At 36.2% G+C, this 21,872-nt stretch overlaps 3 protein-coding genes across 3 annotated transcripts in view; 2 read left to right on the top strand and 1 right to left on the bottom strand.

Annotated features, from left to right (window-relative positions):
• Positions 1–1,243: 1,243 nt before the first annotated feature.
• Positions 1,244–2,718, top strand: LOC101315150 (heavy metal-associated isoprenylated plant protein 26-like). The gene is made up of 2 exons (XM_004300609.1): positions 1,244–2,165; positions 2,293–2,718. Exons 1-2 carry the CDS (start codon positions 2,009–2,011, stop codon positions 2,586–2,588), a joined length of 453 nt encoding a protein of 150 aa, XP_004300657.1. The 5' UTR covers positions 1,244–2,008; the 3' UTR covers positions 2,589–2,718.
• Positions 2,719–12,800: 10,082 nt separating this feature from the next.
• On the top strand, positions 12,801–16,318 carry LOC101314856 (MADS-box transcription factor 56-like). Its single transcript, XM_004300608.1, is given in 11 exon segments — positions 12,801–12,985; positions 13,581–13,634; positions 13,756–13,788; positions 13,979–14,095; positions 14,513–14,540; positions 14,654–14,715; positions 14,873–14,972; positions 15,211–15,261; positions 15,467–15,576; positions 15,653–15,851; positions 16,020–16,318. Coding segments are annotated over 11 exon segments (1,086 nt in total). The 3' UTR covers positions 16,167–16,318.
• A 1,616-nt stretch (positions 16,319–17,934) lies between these two features.
• LOC101314570 overlaps positions 17,935–21,872 on the bottom strand; it is a 4,161-nt gene continuing 223 nt past the window's right edge. Inside the window, exons 2-3 of the mRNA XM_004300607.1 lie at positions 21,622–21,757; positions 17,935–18,294 (exon numbers count right to left, since the gene is read on the bottom strand). Coding sequence (XP_004300655.1) covers positions 21,623–21,757 — 135 coding nt within the window. The 3' untranslated portion in view covers positions 17,935–18,294; position 21,622. The remainder of the gene's footprint in view (positions 18,295–21,621; positions 21,758–21,872) is intronic.

The raw sequence follows: 21,872 nt of genomic DNA, 5'->3' as shown, positions 1-21,872 counted from the left end.
TTTATGACCTTTAACGGTTTTAGTTTGACATAAGCTGGACCGTTCAAGATCATTAAAACTAAATCAAACTTTTGAAAGCCTTAACGATCACCAAATCATATGAAATTTTGTAGAGGTGATCTACTCATATAGACCTAAGATATGAACAGTGGAGATGTAAAAATTCAATTAGGAAGTGGTGTAATGCCCTATCCCTAGAAAATAGCCAAAAATAGGGATCCCTCAATGGAAGGGGGCTGTATATATATTTATACTCTCACCGATATATATTTATACACTTCTACTTGTTTCATAAAACAATTATGGAAGATCGAAGTCGACCATGTATTTGACTGAATTCATTCCCCTAGCCTGGAGTTTCCACTTTATCTGGACTTTCAAAGAGCAACCGACCATCTTTGTTTAGTACAAGAAGAACATGTATTATCCAATCCCTAGAGATCTCCCTGGGCATAGGAGTGATGAGGTTTTCCTGAAATTAAGAAAACCTTAGTTTTTTACTCAATTCCTCCCATATATAATCGAAGATGAAAGTTTAATTTGTTGCCCAACTTTTTCAACTGATCACACTCTCGCAGTCATAGTCAAGCACTCCAGCTTCCATTGTTTAAGTGCATATTCTAGTTTATCCACTCTTTTTGTACAGTCGCACCGTCCAAACATACCCCATTAATCACTCGCCCAGATCTCACAAATGGACAATTGCTTCTGAACAAACCGAATCCACAACCATGCCAGATCCCAGGTTCTTCTGTAACGTGGATTATCACCAGCCATTGATGTCCACCATCCCCCGGGTCTCATGCAGAGGATTATGAAACGTAAGCCTGTCAACGTATTCTTTTGATCAAAGCGTTACTGTCAAAGCTCAACTGTACCTTGTTTACTTAATGTCTTGCCCCTTTCGTGTACCCAATGCCTTGATCTCTCTCCCTCTCTTTTTCAACACCTAACACATTTGGGTTCTGGGTAGTGTATGTTAATCTTTATTAACAAATAGTTAAGGTCCTAGCTCATTCGATCTTAGCTAGCCTACCCTCAATCGCTATATCTCATTTATTATATATAGTGAACACATATCGGATAAACTTGAAACAGTGATTACGACCGTCATACTGTTAAATGTATATGATCTTTTATATAACCATTTTTCGGAGAGAATTTTTGTAAGAGAATTGAAAGATGTCAATGGACCTTCATAGAAATATGTAATATCTTACCCTAGCTTCCACCAGATCGATAACATCTTATTTAGTTAGTGAATCAAATTTGGCGAGTCTAGTACTAATAGTATTACCGCATTAGTATCATGGCGTGAAAACTAGGATTACTTGGAACCATCTTTAGAAGGGTATATACTAAAGGAACTTTGATACCTTTTCTTTAGGGCCGGGGTTCACTGCCTTTCCATTAAGAGGTCGAATCTCAAAGACTAACGATCAGCTAGATCAAGTATATATGGGGAGTGGGAAAGCTTCCCCCAGTTTCTAGGGCACCATGAAGGATAGGGTACCTTTCAATAATTGATTATTTTATCTAATTTATTATTTTATTTTTACGAGCCAGGTGTTGGATCTCCCTATAAATCACGTACAGAAGTCAGCAAGCCAGAGTAGTTCAAGACCAAGATTTGTGTTCTAGCTACCTCCCACAATCTATCTATTTTCAACAGACTCAGAACACCTCTTTCTCTCTTGCTTCCATACGTACATATCTTCCACCCTCAACCCTATTCTTTGGTTAATGCATGTATCTTCAACTCTTTCTGCACTTTGATTTGTTCAATACGTACATGAATTATCAGTCTAGAGCTTTTCAAAGATATCAGAGACTCGAGCTGTAGCTATCCCCAGAATCTAGCGCTTGTCTCTCTCGTTTTTAACAAGAATCGATCAGACCTCTTCTTCTCTAGCTCTCCGCTTGTAACAAAGGAAGCTTAATTGCTGCTCATATAGCGAGCTACTTTTCTGCCCGCACTTTGATTTTTCAAGGAAACTAACTAGAAAAGATGGGAGTTCAAGGAACCTTGGAGTACTTGTCAGACCTGCTAAACAGTGTCAAAAGCAAGAAGAAGAAGAAGCAAATACAGACCGTAGCCGTAAAGATTAGGATGGACTGCGATGGTTGTGGTCGCAAGGTGAAGAAGGTCCTCTCCGGTGTAAAAGGTACTATATATGACCCATTTCCATTTCTTGAACCAGATTTGGAATATGCATGTATGGTCGTTCTATGATAATGATCTCTGTGACCTTATACTGATCGTTTTTCAATTAATTTGGTGGATGATCAAAGGGGCTAAATCTGTGGATATCGACTTGAAGCAGCAGAAGGCAACGGTGACTGGTTACGTCGACGCAAAGAAAGTGTTGAAGGCAGCTCAATCGACCAAGAAGAAGTGCGAGCTGTGGCCTTATGTTCCATTCACTCTGGTGGCTCATCCTTATGTTGCCGGAGCCTACGACAAGAAAGCACCTCCAAATATGGTTAGGAGCCTCCCGAGCACGGCCACTATCACCGAGAGTGCTGTGGATGACCACTATACTCAAATGTTCAGTGAGGACAACCCAAATGCCTGCTCTGTCATGTAGTATCTAGCTAGCTAGCTCCCCGTGTCTAGTAATTATCAAAAAAAAAAATTAAGAATGAAAATGTTGTTTTGTATCATTTGGAATGAATAGTATGTGGTGATATTAGGCATTTTGTAATTTCTTTTATGCTGGCTTAATGAACCGTTTGATTTGCAAGTGTCAGCTAGTCTTCACTACAGACTTAATTAAATTGCCTTGATAATCATATAGTTTTTATATACTTATGTGTTGAGTAATGTTACATGGATGTTCTCAAAAAAAGAAAAAGAAAAAAAGTTCATGACAGTGTTTATATATATATTTCAGCAGATGCATATCCTTAGGATACGCATATCCTTATTATAATAGTAGGTTACGTAGTCTTACAAGAAAAGAAATTATAGATGGCCTACGTTAATTATATACAAGAAGAGTTTGGTTTGGTAATTGATCGATGTATAATAATCATCAGGAAGACATTACGGGTAAACATATCAATCATAGAGAATTATGTGAATCTGTATCTGTGATTGTATGAAACACAGCAAAGCTCATGATGAAAGCGAGAGATTCCTACCTTTAAATGATCGATGAGAATCCAAGCAAAAATTGTGCCACCTGCATGGGTTTACGTTCTAGAAATAACACACTTGCACAAATATATTGAATAGCTTCGAAACCTAGCTTTTGATAATCACAGAAGTGATCCTACTCTATTCAGAAATATTATGTGAGTGAAAATGATTAGATTCATGTATATATATATATGGATAATAAAACCTAACTCGTAAAGAAATATAAGCCTATATCGAATAACATGTGGAATAAGTAGAGGCTCTCACGCTTGTGTTACCTTTACAAAAGAATCATAGGACAAGATCCTTCACTCTTTCTAAAAAGACTTTCCAAAATTCCACGACACAATGTTACTCATAGTCGGGAAAATCAGTATAAGCCTATATTTTTTTTTCTAGAGAGAAACATTCAACATAACGAGCCGCGCTTTAGTGCTTTCATATTGAATTATTATCTGAGTAATTCAACATGTTCAAACGAGAGAGTCTTAGGTGCGGCTAACGCACCACGTGTCCTGTGCGACCCATCAGTCACACAGCAACACGTGTTTTTCCCCCCCCCACACCTGCGTTCTTCTTCTTCCTCTGCTCCAGCGCTTCTTCCTTTACACAGATTGGTGGAGGCGTCCTCTTCCTTCCTCTTCCCCGGCGAAGCTTTTTCTTCCTTCCTCCGGTGAAGCTTATTTTTTCTTCCTTCGGTCAAGCTTCTTCTTCCTTTACGGTGGGGGTTGCAGATTTGAGGCGGCGGCTGGGCAGAGGGAAAGAAGATCAAAGGGGATCAGTTTCCGACCGGAGAAAGGAGGAGGAAGAAGAAGAAGGCAAGTGTAGAAAAAAAAAAAAAAACAACGTGTCAAAGGGTGATTGGGTGCGCATGTGCCAGGTGATGCGGCTGTTGCAGCTAAGAATTTCTCTGTTCAAACAGTTCACGAACATCCATAAATCTAACCTACACTATCAACACAAGATTAAAAAATTCCTGGTATGTGTAAAGTCCTAACGCTATTTTCTCAACTTTTGCTTACTACCGAAACCCCATGATGAGGCTCAACATCATTTTCTTCCTTCCCCAAAACTTGAAGGATAAAGCTTTCCATCCAAAGATGTCCAAACTGTATCATGTTTACATTTGTTGGACAATGTGAATTCATGATCAAACAGTTCATACATTAAGTCGACCCTTATGATCATCTAGCAAAAAATTAAAGAAAACATAAACCGTTTACTCGTTCAATAGCATCAAATATATGTACAGTTGGCCATGGAAATGGAATTACTAACTTTCACTCAAAATGTTCATTGGCTTGATCTTATTGAAAGAGCAAATGATCAGAGGCTGATTTATGTTAAGCGGTTAGATCATGAAACTACATTGCCCAACATAGAGTTTGAATGCTCGCATCCAAATTAATCGGATGCAAGTATTTTCCGTACCTCCAAATTCTAAAGAAAATTAAAGGTACACTAGACAATCCAAGTGCGTATGCGAATGAATTTCATGTAGACGCGTCTCACCGATACCATGGCATTATTTGTATCGGGAAGGTAGATAGTTGTACGAGGCCAAAACATGCATTACTGATTACTCACACATTGAACTTGGAAGAAGTTCATCGTACCCCTATAATTAGGGATTAATTTAACTAACGATGCTTAATTATGAATTGGGATTGCACACTACATGAGAGAAAATATTGGTGTTTTAAAACATGACCGCTTAGTCTGTCTAGCGCTCCAAGTTTGCCCTTTGTAGTGCTAGCACTTGAGAGGTCTTGACGCTTTAACTATAATTTTTTAAGCTAAAACAAATGTTTTATTATAGTATTTTGATATGCTTAACCTTCTCACACTATTTTGATTCGTTAAGACTATTCTGAAATTTGAATATTCTAGATGCAAATTTATTATTCTTCTTTGTTTGAAGGACACTTCTATTACTCTAGAAGTCATCATATATATATATATATATATATATATATATATATATATTTCTGTTTAAGGAAATATGATTTATTGTGTGTGCCTTAGTCAAAATAGAATTATAATAGGATTCGATATCAATGTTGTAATAGGAATATATGTACTTTCCTTATGTATTGTATCCTCTATATATAGAGTATTTATTCTATGAATGAAATAAGAACGATATTCTCCCAATTCTCTCTCTTAGTTTATTTCTCCCGCAACACGTTATCAGACACTTTGCTCTAACCCTGAGTAACCCTAGAAACTGAAAAAAAAAAATTCTGCCGTCCGTCACCTAGAAACCAAAACAGTGGCCGCCGATAAATTGGTTTCTCTGTGCGCTAACCCCTTCTATTACCATCAATGGCCGAATTGAAGAAAGAGGTTTATTATGTGGAGGTGCTTTTGTTTTATGAAGCTTTGGGACTCACGACCAAGTCACAATTGTCAGGAGGCCATGACGTGTGGCCTTTCTACCAAGACAATATATACATGTGGAGGAATGAAAAGAATTATAGACGTCGTGGCATACAAAGATGATCAATTCCAGACCTAGATCTTCTTCGGCAAAAGACGATCGAAATTGGGTTGATGTGCCTCTGAACACAAAAAGCTAAGTTTTCTAGATCGATATTTACATATAAATATCACATATATATATATCAATTATTCGTGAGTCCGTGGCAGGGAATATATATATGATGATATCGTGGCCTTCTTATGTGAAATTTTCATTGCACACATATAATAGTCCTGCTTATATCAACGAGGTGCTAATCATATATTTTATCTTATGTTAAGAAGGCAGAGTTTCTTTGTCTTGCAAAAGGTGATTGTTGGAGATCGAAGCAACATCTGAAATCTCGAATTAATTATGATAAGCACGCGAAAATTCTCAAGAGACATACACGTCTACATCGGCACATGCGTGTATAAGAATTTCAAGCTTAAATTTTACCAAGTAAGCTTTAAATCAAAGTTCCTGCTTTCTGAGAATTGTGTTTTTATCGGGGATTTTCCAACTTCCCTTCTTCTACATCCCGACCCCTCTTATGGCGTGGGACTTTTGGGAAATAATTGAATCGTGGGGATTCATATGCTATGAGCATCGAAAAGAGAATTATGGCTATGAAAAAGTTCATGAGCCTCAGAACGACCTTTTAAACATCATGGTTTTGGTCTAATCCAAATTTCTTGGAAATATTAGATGTCGAGGAAGTCTTTGGGAGTGCGACACTAATTCTTCTTCTTGTTTCTTAAGATGTCGAAAAAAAAGGGGCAAAAGAAATAAAAGAAAAAATGCCCAGAATTTACTAATCTCGAATCCAATGATATTGGATATATCACCTATGGGTGACTGACATCAAGAAAACCTCACAGCCATGACATGGCTTATTATTGGAGATGAGGTATGCTATAGACATAGATCTAATGAGCATCAATTTTGAGTATTGCAAGGCAAGTGCTAAATTAGCTGCACCATATAAAGTATATAAATATATAAGAGAGCAAAAGGCTCATCACGCAGCTGAAGAAGAAGACAAAGAAGTTGATGGCAATGACGCCAATCTTATTTTTACATTCTTCAAATCTTGCAAAGAACACATTGATGTTGCAGATTTTGATTGGAGCATTTATTTTCCAAGAATACTTGTACAGGCTTCTATGCCTCAATTCATAAATGACGTTTGGTCATGATTCTTATTATTTGGATTAGATTTTGATTACAAAACCTCGATGTACGTTGGCATATTAATAAAGTCTTGAATATATTTCTATGAGATTTAAGCTTTATTTGAATTTATTATTACAATGGCATATATATTCAAAGCTGTGATCATGCCTTATTCTGATATATGGTTCGAAAGAAAGAAATAATTCTACCATAAATACACATGGTATGGCAATATGAGTCAAAAGGGTGACAAAATATTTTCGACAAAGAATCGAAAAAAGTGAAATAGTCAACTATGATGAAAAGTCAACTCTGACGAAAAGTCAAAAAAAAAAGTCAACTGAGAAAAATGTACTGTTCACCGTGAATAGTAACAGCAAAAAAAAAATGCTGTTTATTTGTGTATATTTGCACTACATACGATATGTCTTGAACATATGTTGACTGATCTCTTATAATTTGTCAGTATGTTATTTGGAGAGATCGAATATTTAAAGTCGATAGTATGACTACCCACACAATACCTAAAAGTAGGTAATTATTTGTGGAATAATGTCTTATAATCCATTTGTGACTCAGATGATTGCATCATCACAATTGATAAAAAAGAGCGATAGATGGCTCAAATTCTTTTGTTTTTATGGCACTATGATTATTATCATTGAAGCTCTTTATGCTCTAAGAGCTAATCGAACCCTTATCAGCACTAAAGATATATTGCCAACGATTATCATATGGAAACGCATAAGAGAGAATGGACATGAGTTCCTTTGCATTACCTCTAATGACTACGGATGTACACGAGTATTAGAGAAAATTATGTGTCATTAATGGGTTAAGTTGTAACCACTATTATAATTGTTGAATCTAACAACGTCATATGAGATGATATTGAGATTATGACACATATAGGCTTTGACATGACAGATTAAGACGTCATGGTCATGGTATGATGATCCGTATATTGAAAATAAAAATATCACATGGACATCCATTATTTTGAGTGAAAAGAAGCAAGAACCAAAAGAATATGGTTCAAGAGGCATATTGCTACTTGTATAAAAATGCCGCCGCTCCCCCTAGACGGCTTTGGGACATTTTTGATGCATATATTGGTGCAATCGTTCCCTATTATGTTTCTCAAGTCAATTACGACTTTATGGCTAAACCAAAATCTTCATTGGTATGGTTACTTCTGAAAGCCAATTAATCACTCAATTTATAAAGCCTATTTATTTGGAAAATTAGGATTGAGATCATCCTATGCAAAGAACACATATATTCTCATAATGTTCTAAATTACATTGAATCCAAGGGGATTCTGTAGACATATTCAACCAACTTGCGGACATATTTGATATTTTATGGTGTTGGTTGACGTGCATACATGCTGGTCACGTGTCGCACTATCGTCTACTAGTTATATATGCTGCTTATAACTTTTAGCACAAAATTATATATTGGGCTCACTACCCATATCATCACATTCAGTCAAGTAGACTTGATAATGCTAGAGAGTTTATATCGAAGATTTCGACGATTATTGCACATTATTGGGATTAATATTGCGTATAATATTCCCGTGCACAACCCAAATGGTCTCGCGGATATTCAATATTAAATGACTACGATGGTAGCTTAAATTTTGGTAATGCGCGCCAATTTTTCCGCTTGGGTTATGCGATTGCATGCAGCTATACTAATTCATCTACGAACCATCATCACTTAACCTATTTATGCGTTAAAGCTAGTGACTTACGCATTTATGTGCCAAAATTGTGCAGCCATGGCACACTATGATGAGTTCTTAGACATGAATAAGTATTTATGTTGGATATAAGTCTCCAACTATAGTCCGCTTTGTTAAAACCTTGACAGGCGATCTCTTTACCGCCATATTTGCGGAATGTCACTTTGATGAGACAATCTTCCCGTCGTTAGGGGGAGATAAGAACAAGAATGTTCAAAGATAACGACAGAAAATTATCGTGATTTATCCCCACTTTGTCTCATCATGATCCCCAAAATCGCACAATATTGAAGTGCGTAGAATAATTGATCTTCATAACGTAGCATATTCAATGTCTGATGCGTTTTGTAATATTAAAGTGACGAGATCATAATATAAATGCTGCAAACATGCCTGTAAGGATTGATGTCCTATCAAGAGGACATGGCGCCACCTAATGAAATTGGTGTCGACGCCGCCGCCAAGGTTGGTAGCATAGTGACGTCATAACGTGGCATAATGGTGTCACAGGCCGTGGCTCCCCAAGGAAAAGAGGGAGGCCCTATAGGTTCGATCAATACTCGCCTAAAGGAGTGAGCGAGTTTGGCACAACTTGATCTATTGATCATTGATACTCAAATCCGTTTCATGTGAATATTTAAGAATTATGGTTATCATTGGGGGACGCCTCAATGTTAAAACCAATTCTTGAAATATAGAGATCTTTACAACTATATATAGTATACTAGTGTACATGCAGACGTGGGATATTGAGATATCGAACCTTACTTCGTTGCAAAAATGCAAACGTAGTTAATATTGGCCTAAAAGGAAAAAAGCGATCCAGGCTAAATTGAAAGAAAGGTATTTGGCTTGGTGATGCCGACACCACCAAGTGTAAAGCCTATCAATTAAATAAGTCTTTGTTATAAAGCATGATTAGTAGACATGCCTCATGGCGCAAGGCTTGTCATATTGCCCTGGGATCGACTACGAGGAGACATATTCTCTCGTAATGGATGTCATTGTACTCCACTACCTTGTCAGTTTGGTAGTTTCCGAAAAACTTGACATGCAACTTATGAAAATGGTCACAATATCTCTATGGGGATCTAAGTTAAGAGATATACATGAATGTCCAAGGTTGACTTCATCTACCTAATACAAGTGGCTCTAGACCACGGAGCACGTTTACAATAAAGTTGTAACGTTCACTAAGTGATTACTTGATTGGGAAGGGATATGATGAATTATGCCCAATGCGTGTTTATTATAAGGACAAGTTCCGGATTTACAGTTATTGCGGTTTATGTTGATGACATAAGTTTTAATAGACTCTTGATGAACTAAAAGATACCGCTATGGATTTGAAATCCGAATTGAGATAAAAGATCTTGGGAATATATGGTTTTGTCTCGAACTGGAACTCGAGCACCATAATGATGGTATTGTCCATCAATCGGCTTATATTATGAGATATTAAGGCACTCTAATAATGATAAAGTGAGGCCTATAACTATTTCCATAATCGTTCGTAGTCTTGACCCTTAAAGGGATACGTTTCGTCCAAGGGATGATGGCGAACATGTTTTAGAGGTTGAATGCCTAATATAAGTACATTAAGCGCATTATTGTACCGAGAAAAGATATACAAGACACGACATCTCATCCATATTATGAACTTGTTAGCTAGATTCAGCTATGCGCCCACGCATTGCCTATGGATTGGCATAAGATTAATCTTTGGATACTAATGATACTTTTGGGCTTATTCTATCCCTATAAAAAGAGAAGAGTATATGGCATGATGGATTGCATCACATAGCCATCGCTACAAGCCATGCGTGATGAAAAACGCATTAAAGACGAAATCAGAAAATCTGTTTTTACAGGTCAGTCAACTTCGACAGAGCTTTGTGATCAGCTCAGGACGAATCTGATTATGAGTAATATATGGTTGGAAAGCTACGGATATGTAGTTTCCATAACTTTTTACGGTTCATCCATATCTATTTTGAGCAGGAAGTTATGACTAATTTAGTATACGAAGGTCATGCCACGCGTGAATCTGATTTTTGACGCAAACTCTTGTTTTGAGTTCTTGGGCAGCCTTCTACTCATTCTACCAAATACTTGTGATGTTTTGGTGTGATTTTCTGATATTGGGTATCTCTTAACCCACATAAAGTTGTTTCCATGTGAGCTATGTATTGGGAAACAACGTAATATCTTGGTGAATTAAACAGAGTTTTGTCGCTACATCTTTAAATGATGTATAGATGATTGCTCTACACGAAATTGTTATTGAGTGTATATGGTTGAAGCCGATAATTACACATATTCTAAGAGCAAATGGTTTAATGTTTACCACATATGAACCTACATACTTTTATGAGGTTAATGATGCTTGCATTCGATATATGAAGCAATGTTTTACCAAAAGTGACAACACCAAGTATATATCATGTACGTGATCAGCAAAGAATGAGTTTTCCTCATGATCAAAGTGAAACAAGTTAGATATGAGGATAATATGGCACATCTTTTTACTAGATTACTGCCTAAGGTCGCATTTGAAAAACATGTCAAAAGCATTGGTATGCTCTAAGTTATTTAAGCTCCTATGATTGTAAGAATCAAGGGGAGGTGCAGACATCAGGGGGAGTTTGGCACATACATGTTACTTTCAAATGTGAATGATGCGTTGTACTCTTTTTGTTCCTTCGACCAAGGTTATTTTTGCCCATGAGGTTTTATTGTTACTTGGCAAGGTTTTTAATGAGGCAACATGGAATGTATCTGAATGTATCATATTACTTTGACACGGCACAAGGGGGAGTACAGTGTTTAAGGAAATATGATTTATTGTGTGTGCCTTAGTCAAAATAGAATCATAATAGGATTCGATATCAATGTTGTAATAGGAATATATGTACTTTCCTTATGTATTGTATCCTCTATATATAGAGATTTATTCTATGAATGAAATAAGAACGGTATTCTCCCCAATTTCTCTCTCTTAGTTTATTTCTCCCGCAACAATTTCTAATTATATAAATAATGTTTTTTTTGTAAAAATAAATTAAACACATTTGTTTTTTGTTAAAATACAAATCCGCCTCGAAGGCGCCTAGAAGCCTATAGCCGCCTAGGCGTTCCAAACATGTCCTCGACCTAGTAGCGCCTAGCGAGTTTTAGAGACTTAGAAAATATAGAATATTGAGAAAATGGACTTTAAAGAAATTAACAAAGTTATGAAAAAGATATTTCTGTTTTTTTTTTTTGTAAAACGGATTGATACTTTTTTTATATATTTTTAATAACCGGTTGCAGTCTCAAAAACATGACACGCATTATTAACATGATTTCTAACTACTAGTCCGTCTCATTCATTAACATCCATGAATCGAGTGAGTATCTCTAACTAAAGTTTAATGTCCATATATCATCGCGACTATAATGAAAAATAACTAGCTAATATCTACTGTCACGTTACGAACTTGCCACTGACATTAGGGCGAACTACCACACCATCTTTCACATCATTCTCAAAACAACCATATACAAGTATGATATATTCATCATCGTCTTGAAAAGCAAAAAGCACCTATATTATACCACATACTTTTTTAATCTAATTAGAACACTGGAAGAGCTTCTAACGAGAACCGAGTGACAACTTTCAAATAAACGATTGGACGACATGCACATAGAAGTTTGAAAATATCAATTAAAGTTTAAAACACTCATCCAACCGTACATTTGAATTAGTCCTCACTTAGTCCTCCACTCCTCCTTATAAGGTACGTGCTCAGTGAAATCTTTTCCTTAGAACACCTAAAATTTGAATACGTTTTGCACTATCATGATCGATGTCATCATATGAAAAGGCCGGTATAAACAGAATTTTATTATATAACACATAAAAAAATAGCTAGATACATACAAGAAGGCATGCTGATAATTTTATGAACTTAAGGTTGGTTCAACGTGTAACAATCTTTTGAATACAATTAACCAATCATCCCATTATTGTATTGACCATCCAATCCTTGGATCTCTCTATGTCCTCCTATCTCTCCTCCCACCCATTTATAACCATATTTCATCTCTCTCCCTTTCTCTTTCTCTTTCCCTTTCTCTCGTGTATCCCAACCACCCTTGTTTTAAGCTGTTTCTTCTTCCTCTCCTTGCATCGCTTATATATGATGAATAGCAGGATACTTCTCTTAGATTTTTTCCTTTTTTAAAATTTACCCTCATAGATTTAGATATACTCGGGACAGATCAAGATGGGTCGTGTTAAGCTGGAGATTAAGAGAATAGAGAACAACACCAATCGGCAAGTTACATTCTCAAAGCGCAGAAATGGACTCATTAAAAAAGCCTACGAGCTTTCCATCCTTTGTGACATTGACATTGCACTTATCATGTTCTCTCCTTCTGGTCGTCTTAGCCACTTCTCCGGCAAACGAAGGTCTTTATCGATTTCCACAATGCTTTCTTTCTTTACGTGCTCTTGTAGCTATTGCCTTCTTTATCTGCTCTTGATGCTATTCATTTAGGAATGCTTTGTATAATTCCTTTCGTATATTAAGCATGGTTCATGTTTTCTGGAAAATATGAAACACAAATTCAACTTTGTTTTGTTTTGTTTTGTTCCCTTTATATTTTCTTATTTTTATTTTTATTTTTACAATTATTATGTATGTGATTGTTGTCGTGATAGAAGTGGATTACTTCCAAACCATTCAAGAAGGTTTCGTTATTACTCATAGTTTTCTGGTATCAGCCCAGCTTAGGAATAGGATCTCTGATCATTTTGTTTGAATATCCTGTGTAGGCGTGTTTTGCTCACCCGTGCAGACGGTTATTAATCATTGATATATGTAAAACCTACTATAGGATTTCATAAATGAATCGTTAGTAATATTTCAAAGCATACATGAATCAATGATTAATGAACTTAGGAATTATCATATTTATTTAGGGTTTTACGATTTTATTTGTTTTCCCTTCTTCTGTTTGGTTTATATTTTGTTATTTAATAATAATGCTGTTTTTGAAATCAGGATTGAAGATGTGTTTACTCGTTACATCAATCTCCCAGACCAAGAAAGAGAGCAGTAAGTGTTCTTAGAATCCAACTATTTGCCTAACTAGTCTTAATAAAATAAAATAAAACAGTTGAATGATTTAGAATTAGTTTGTTCATTTGGTCAGCTGATTCATTTTCAATTGTTGCAGTGCTATAATTTTCCCTGATCACAACAGACTTCCGTATGCTTCTGTTCCTTTCTCTAAGATAATACCCTCTGAGTTGATCTTCATTTTGTCTCAGTTTCGTACATTTAGTAATTGATTCATTGTCCTTTTGCAGTGATCTACAAAACAAAGAGGTCAGATATATGGCATGTAGCAATGTACTCTATTTTATTATCTTGGTGTTTCGATCTCAATTATTCCCGAGAAAATTCTAAATGATCAAAAACGTATATATACGATGTTGTTTGTTTTTCTTGCAGTACTTGCTCAGGACCCTTCAACAACTTCGTAGTGAGAATGATATTGCTCTTCAACTAGCCAAGTTTGTAATCTTCTTCCTTCCTCTTCATAATCTTACTAGACGTGTTTATCACCCTAAAAATTCGACTACGTTGTGTACAACATATACTATGACCATTCCATTTATTAAACCCTAAACTCTCTCTAGCCAAAAAAGGAAAATCAAAAAATAAAACTCAGCACACAAATAGGATCGCTGCACCCAAAATCCAGGTCATGACATACTTTATTTGAATAGCTAGCGAGACTCGAGTGAAACAATACACTATTACCAACAATTTTCCTGGGAAGTTGAATAAAAGAGATAAATGAATTTGGATTTCAAGCAATTTGTTCTGTTTAGTGGATTTTGTTCTCTATACAGATATAGACTGATCAATGTTTTTGGTTGTGTCTTCTTGCATGTCTCGATTACTCTTAACTGTTCGAATTGAAGTAGTCCTACTGCAGTGAGCTCTGAAATTGAGGTAAGAACTTTGCTATCTCTTTGAGTTTGCTTATGTAAGCTTTCTGCAGACTGTTTTTGTTGTATTCGAAGATCAAAATTGTCTTTTGACTTGTATGGAATTTTTCATTCTAGGAAATTCAACAGGAAATCGGTGGGCTACAACAACAGCTTCAAATGGCGGAAGAGCAAATAAGGTCCTAAAGAGCATCCCACGAGTGAACTAGTTACATGTTGTGGCATATTAGGCTTAAACTGCGAAGTTGTCAAAAGTTAACTGCAGTAAACGAATTTGTTCATCAGAATTTGATTTGTGGTGACTAAGTCATTTCACTTGATCTTAACAAAACACAGGATATATGAGCCTGACCCACTAAAAATCACATCTATGGCAGAGCTTGAATCATCTGAGCAAAGACTTGAAAACACCTTGTCGCGTGTTATGCAGAGAAAGGTAGAGACCCTCATGACTTAACATGTCTGTTCCTCAATAATTTGCGAATTTTATTCTTTGGCTACTCTAGCTGGTCTAGTTGCACCAGGAAAACAGATTTAATCCTTTGGATATTATTCATTTTTTTTCAATTTTCAAGTAACTAGGTCAGCAAATCTGCTTACAATCAAGCAGCTTTTATGGGTATGAAATGTCTTTCGGTTTCTGATGGATGATCCGATCTGTTTTCATTGTGAAGGAATATTTGTTGAGTAACCAGCTATCCTCTTTTGATTCATCTGGAATACAGGTAACAAAAATGCTGATTGAATCCCAATATGTAAACCCTAAATCACCTAATTCCTTTTATTGAAGAAAGAAGGGCTTTTTTTTGTTTCTCGGAAATCTTGGTAACACAACCTATTAATTAAGATACAAGTGTTTTTTTCCTTGATAACTGAATGTGCTATAGATTAGCATATATAGATCTTGATTTTGGAGAAATATGCATGCAGCAAGTGTTGCCAGGTTCGTTTGAGAATGAGGTGGCAGGTTGGTTGGCTAACGGAGGCCACAACCACTCCCAAATATACGATGCTTCTGCTCCTTTGGATCACCAACTTAGGTACATTGCCATCGAACCCTAATCAATTGAATTACTCAACTTTATAATAGCCTGATGTGCTTGTATGTACGGATAGGAACTTGTCGTCGTCACTGTATGATCCGTTTTCACAAGGAACGAGTTCAAATGGTGGCGCAGATCCGAGTAGCATGGGAGAGTGTCATGTGAGTGTTACAAACGGCAGTGATGGAGAGCTTCCGACTTGGCCACAGCCTTACACATCTTCCGGACATCATTCCAATCTTATGCAACCATCACTGATGCCTCAATATCAGGTAATTTATGATATCGTGCACGCTATGCTATCAAACGACAAAATTAGGCGAGTAGTTGTGTTAAACGAGTAGTTGGTGTTAGGAGTTGTATTGCATGAATTTTATGTTGAATAACATACATTAATAATTTTAGTTAACTTAATGAGCTGAACTAATTAACTGCAGCAGGCAATGGTAAGCTCAAACATGCCAGAAATTATACCACACGAGCAGGTGGATATTCCAGTTAGCAGCTCCAACGTACAAGCTTACAACGATGGTGCAGACAATTACCATGACCAAAACAACAAAGTGCCTCAGCTTAATGGGCATTAATCATCATTCTACACTATATAGTAATTCAAGTGCTGATGAGGTTCAGTTGATCATTGTTCATCGATGCTCGTTCCCTCGGCCTTGATTTTAATTAATTAGCAGCTGTTGTAATTTGTAGCAGTACTACTGTAACTAGGAGAATCAATTTAGCAGCTTTACTGGCTCTCTTATTGCAAAGCTGCCGGTAAAATCTTGTAAACACAAAAAAGAAACTAACAAAATTTTGCATTTTATAACTATCATCATATCCTTTTATGTATGTCTTTATGTTGGTTAGGCATCCGATCTTTTCATTTTACTGAGGCCAAACATAATAATATGTCAAAAACATTATGATCCAATATCAAAACTCTACCGTTGGTTAGTTTGGTCGTTTGATTATTCTCTACGGTTAAATATGAATCCAATAGCAATTAAGTATTATATATTTAGTAAAGAATTAAGCGAATATCTGAACCAGATTGTGGAATTAACATTGTGGGTCTTTTTTCATGTTCTTTTCCATATTCACATTTGAAATTTACCTCGAAACATGATTTCTCTATTTCATATCAGATTTTACCTTGTTCGCTTTAGGAATAAATATGCTGCTGCATGTCATGCATTTGTTGCCTTCCTTCCTAGACCAACTGTAGGTACACAGACACTTATATTAATTTACCTTCCCTTTATTTCATTCGTTTCCTTCTCCCAGCCTTTTCTTCAGGTCGCAAACTGCTAGCTAGTTCTCAGATTTAAATTTCCTTGCATTTGCGTTCTCAGACGTAAATTTCTTTTACGTGCAGCATCTATAGACTGTGTCCGTGTGAAGTTTAAATCCAGGTAATTCACATGAATCTCCCAAAAAAAAAAAAAACCAAAAAAATCATTTTGAATTCATATATGAGCACTTTGTGTATGTCTCCTGGGATCAAACACTGTATTATATCACTCTAGTAGTGAATTCAAGTGACAGAGATTGCTACCCTTGGTCTTCTAAGGGCTGATTTTTGTAAGTTTGATGGTCTTTAACAATTGGAATCTCATCTCTAGCTCTTCAGTTGCTTCTTTTGCTGTCCCTTTGAATGATTTCAGGTCCATTATCTTCTGCTTTATGATGTAGAAAACTAGAAGTAGACTCAGAGATATTGTGTTGGTTTTTAAATTTCAGTCTTGGTTACCCTTGTATGGCCTTAATGGTTTTCAGTCCTCAGTTTTGAGGTTTTTTTTTTTTTTTCTATGAGCTAGGTCAGTTGGTGTAAGTGGGATTAAAATTCCAAATGGAAATGCAGCAGAGCCAAACACTGGGATTATTACTTCAGGATTTTGATAGGTCTTAAGCAGATGCTACAGATTGCATGCATTCACTTTTTTTTCCTTCTCATTCTGCTCTAGGTTGCGTCTGAGCTGCATTAATCAACCTTTTCTTCTTTGGAAGTAAAGTTGAATGATTCCCTCTTCAAAAAAAAAACTTGATCTGAAGTTTAAACTGGTTTTCCTCTTCTTCCTTTTTTTTTTCCTGTTCTTTTCTTTCTCAAAAGTGACATCTTTCCATTAAGTTAAAGTGTTTTTATGAAACTGCACTTTACCAAATATCACAAAAGCTCAAACCAGAGTAGATATTAGGTTTTCAAGAACTAACTGGCCATTTGCTAATTTAAAATACTCATTCTATTTTATATCGGTCACCATTCTTAGTGAAGTGAACCAATCAAGCTCCAGGGAGAAGAACACAATGTCAGTATTCACTCCATATAGTGATCCATCAAACCCTCCACTTGAGCAATATGTAAGCTTCATCAACTCACTTGAATTATGTGGCTTATTCATTCACAATTAATATTGTATATATAACTCTCACGCTGAAATGCAAATGAAGATGGATTCCTTTCAATATGCAACAAATACTACACTATAAATCGACATCAGTTGCATTAACAAGCAGTTTGACAATACGAAATTTGTTTGCTATTAGCAGAACATGACCGGAGAATTTGTAAATCAAGGACCAGCAATGCTTCACCAACAGCAAGCAACTCTGCATCCCCAACAGTTCAATGCTGCTTATAGCTTGCCGACTCCATCAGGGTACTATACTTGACATCACAGATTCACCCCAATGGTTTTGTACTTGCTATCTTGTATAAAGCTGTGTCAACAAAAGAGTGTCAGTATGCGTAAATACATTGTTCATCAGGAATATATGAGATTCAAAGAGATTTCAAAGTTGAATAATGTTAATGTGGTCACTTTCTTTTGTCCAATGTTTTTTGAATTTAGGTCCCAACTAAATGAAATTAGAGCAGTTGATGGAGTATTTCACTTAAGATGGACCAATCGTTTACTAAATGGAGCTGCACACTCAAGGTACATAAATTTAAACAGTGAATAGGTAAACACAGAATCACGGTTATGGACACATTGTTAACTACCATAGACATCTCTGATTAGGCCACAAGGACCTCCACAGTTACTGAATCAACCACAACTGGGTCAAGTCCTGTCATGGAATGCTCAAGGACCTGCAGAACTTTCTGGGTATCTGGTGTAGCTTTCAGTCTTTACTTTTTCTGATCCTAAGTAATTAGTTTTATAGTGGAAATTTTCATTTAACTGTAATTAGCATATCAAGGCAGGGATGTAATTCAAACACAACAACTGTATTCTTCTCAAAACATAGTTTCACCCCAACACATGTCGAGATATACTAATATGCTGCAAAAAGTTTACACAATTTCTTTTTCATTTAGGCCTCTTCAGCATCAGAGAGGGAGGGAGGCAGAGTTCATCCCATCTACTCAAGTTCTTGAATCTTCAATGGTTGAAAGGTAGTACACATCAAGATTGTTCCATTTTCCGTCTATATCAAATATAGACAGGGTGTTCACTTGGTCACCGCTGGACATGGGTTATTGTCACCGATCCTTGGATTTATTATCAAGGGTTAAAATTAAAACATTTTAAATATACGCATCTAACTCAGGCCCTTGATAATTCCAAAAGTGGGTGACCATAAATTCCTTATAGGTGCCACTCTCAAATGTTAGTACTTTATTCTATAATGCTACACACATGTATATAGTTCAATCAAAATTTTCAAATTCTAGGGCCCAACCTCTGGATGATGAGCAAATGATTCAAGCTCAGGAGATGCCTTCTGTGCTCCATGCACACCAATCTAACCAAGATTCAAGTGCTATTGCATCTCGGTATAAAATTACTCAGTTTCTTGATTTAATTTCATTTAATATTGGAATATATACCACTACATATTCTCATGTTCAGTTTTCCTTCATATTATTCTTCCTTCAGGCCTCAGGAAGTAGGGGGCAGTCAACACCAACTTCCTACTCACGTTCAGATAGTACCTAATGTTGTGGCTAATTCAATGGTGCCAACGCCTTCAATGCTTCCTAGGTACTGATGTTTCACAAAGAAAACACACATAATATAAAAACATTTGTAGGCAGAGGTATCAACTAGTGAAGATACAGTCAATATTTCATGTACATGCTCTTATTAGAACCTTTTTGTAGGTTTCCACCTGTTCAACTTGAAGAGTTGACGGGTATTAATACTACTCCAACTGATGGCGATTCTCAGGTTATCTAAAACTTTATTCTTACCCTATATCTCATCATCAAGAAACTTGTATACATCACAACAGTGTCATCAAGCAACTTCAAAGTTATACATATTGCTATCTGTAATAGTAAAATAAGGGGGTTCTCTCCTATGCGTACCTAGTCTTAGTAGAGTCTATAACAACCATTGGATGAAAATCAACGACAGTTTGTGTGGTGGTCCTCCAATAATACCCCAAAACTGAAAATAACAATTCTGTTATGCTCAAGGGAGGAAAAAACTGCAAATAGTTTTCTTATAATTTATTTGTTATATCTCTTTTTGCCTTCTTGTGTATATATCTTGTAGATAACCATCTTCTGAAAATACTGTCTTAGCAAGGAATGCCAGAAAAACGTGCTTGCAAACGCCGTGTATCATCTGCCCAAGGATATGAACCTGAAGAATCATCTAGGGTATTGGACTATTGACTCTTCAATACTATATTGAACTAATTCCTAATGTTTTATGTGACTGACGAACCAATCCTTTTGTCTTCTGATCCACTGCAGGTATCTAGCAAGCGACAAAGGAATTCAACCAATTCCAATGATCAAGAAGCTTTTGTTCCTTCTATACCAAGGTTTGTTCAATATTTTACTTCATCGCACGATAGCTGCTGATGAAAAGCTTTTATCTGATCAATTATTTTTAATGGTTTCAGGGAAGTTATAAATGGTTGTTATAACTCAATCTATATTGAAATGGGCCTTCCTCTAGACCCCCATCTTCGCTTGCTTGAAGCAAGCTTAAAGACGAAATTTCCTCCTGAGTGATACTAGATAATCGATTTGACCAACTTCAACTTTAGAAAGAGAATTATGTATCCTGAGCTTTATAGCCAAGTGGCCAACTAATGAATCCTCCCCATCTAACTTTCACATTATTATCCACCATCATACTATCACTAGACAGGCTTTCTGGATTTTTTTCTTCTAGCAATCGACTTAGTAGAGGCATTTGATTGTTTTCCTTTTTCCTAACGAATCATGTTTTTTTCTCAATGTTTTAAGTAAGATGTCATTAAATAATTCTTGGTTTTGAGATTAACCTATTTACCCGAACAGTTTCTACAAAAAAATATCTCTAGTGTGTTGGTAGATTCTCATGTGTAAATATGGCTCTAAAACAGAAACAAAAAAGACGATCTATTGTTCAGATTGATTCCCTTGAGCTCAAGATCATTAAGAAATACTGACAGTTGGTTTCACATTTTTCGCTATCAAATAAGAAAACCAACACACTATTGTCTCTTGGCTTTGAACATTTAATAGATTAGAAGTGAACTGCAGCATGATTAAAATAAACAAAATCATAGAGGGGAAAATAGTGTTTTATGCTTTTTCACCAAGTAAACTACTAACAATGTAAGCTATCCTGTGCATAACAGCAGAAGAGGGCATAGCTAGAATCTAGAGATAGGTCAGAATCTATGCAAAAACAAGAACAATAGGCCTAGATCCATCAAACAACCATTTGTCCATAAAATCCTCCAGCATGTAGTTGTCTAGGATTCGATCCACCATATGTACTGGTAGACATCATGGAAGTGGCAAAAGAACAGGACCACAGATGTTTCAGTTTATAAAGATGTCCGTCGGTTCAGTGTTAGACATACTCATGTTTTTGGCATTGTTTCTTCCTGATTCTATTTTCAGTTTCCTCAGTTTATCTAAATTCTGATTCGGTCGGTTGCCTTTATATTGTTATGCAGTAAACATGTATTGAAAAACTACAAGAACAAACAGTTGATTCCACAAAAACAGCATACATCAAACAAAACAAATATTTGATCCTTCCGAGTTTCGGACTACTCAAACTTCCATTCAAACAAATCGTCACGAAAACTAACCTCAATAAAGAGTATTATCAAAAACCCAGGGCTCATGTGCGAAGAGCTCTCGGCCATTCATCTGCACCGTCCCAGCAGCTATGTCCTCCGCGCGTTTCCTGGCCGCTTCAGCTCTTCTGGCAGACGCCTCATCGTCCTTCATTTAACAAATTGCACATAATTAAACTCAATTTCAAAGAAAGGTCAAGAATTTGAGAGAAACCCTAAGAGAGAGAGAGAGAGAGAGAGAGAGAGAGAGAGAGAGAGAGAGG

This window comes from Fragaria vesca, linkage group LG5, assembly GCF_000184155.1.
Source record: "Fragaria vesca subsp. vesca linkage group LG5, FraVesHawaii_1.0, whole genome shotgun sequence".
NCBI lineage: Eukaryota > Viridiplantae > Streptophyta > Magnoliopsida > Rosales > Rosaceae > Fragaria > Fragaria vesca.
Note: the sequence above shows the minus strand (reverse complement) of the source record. Positions and strands in the feature narration are given on the sequence as shown.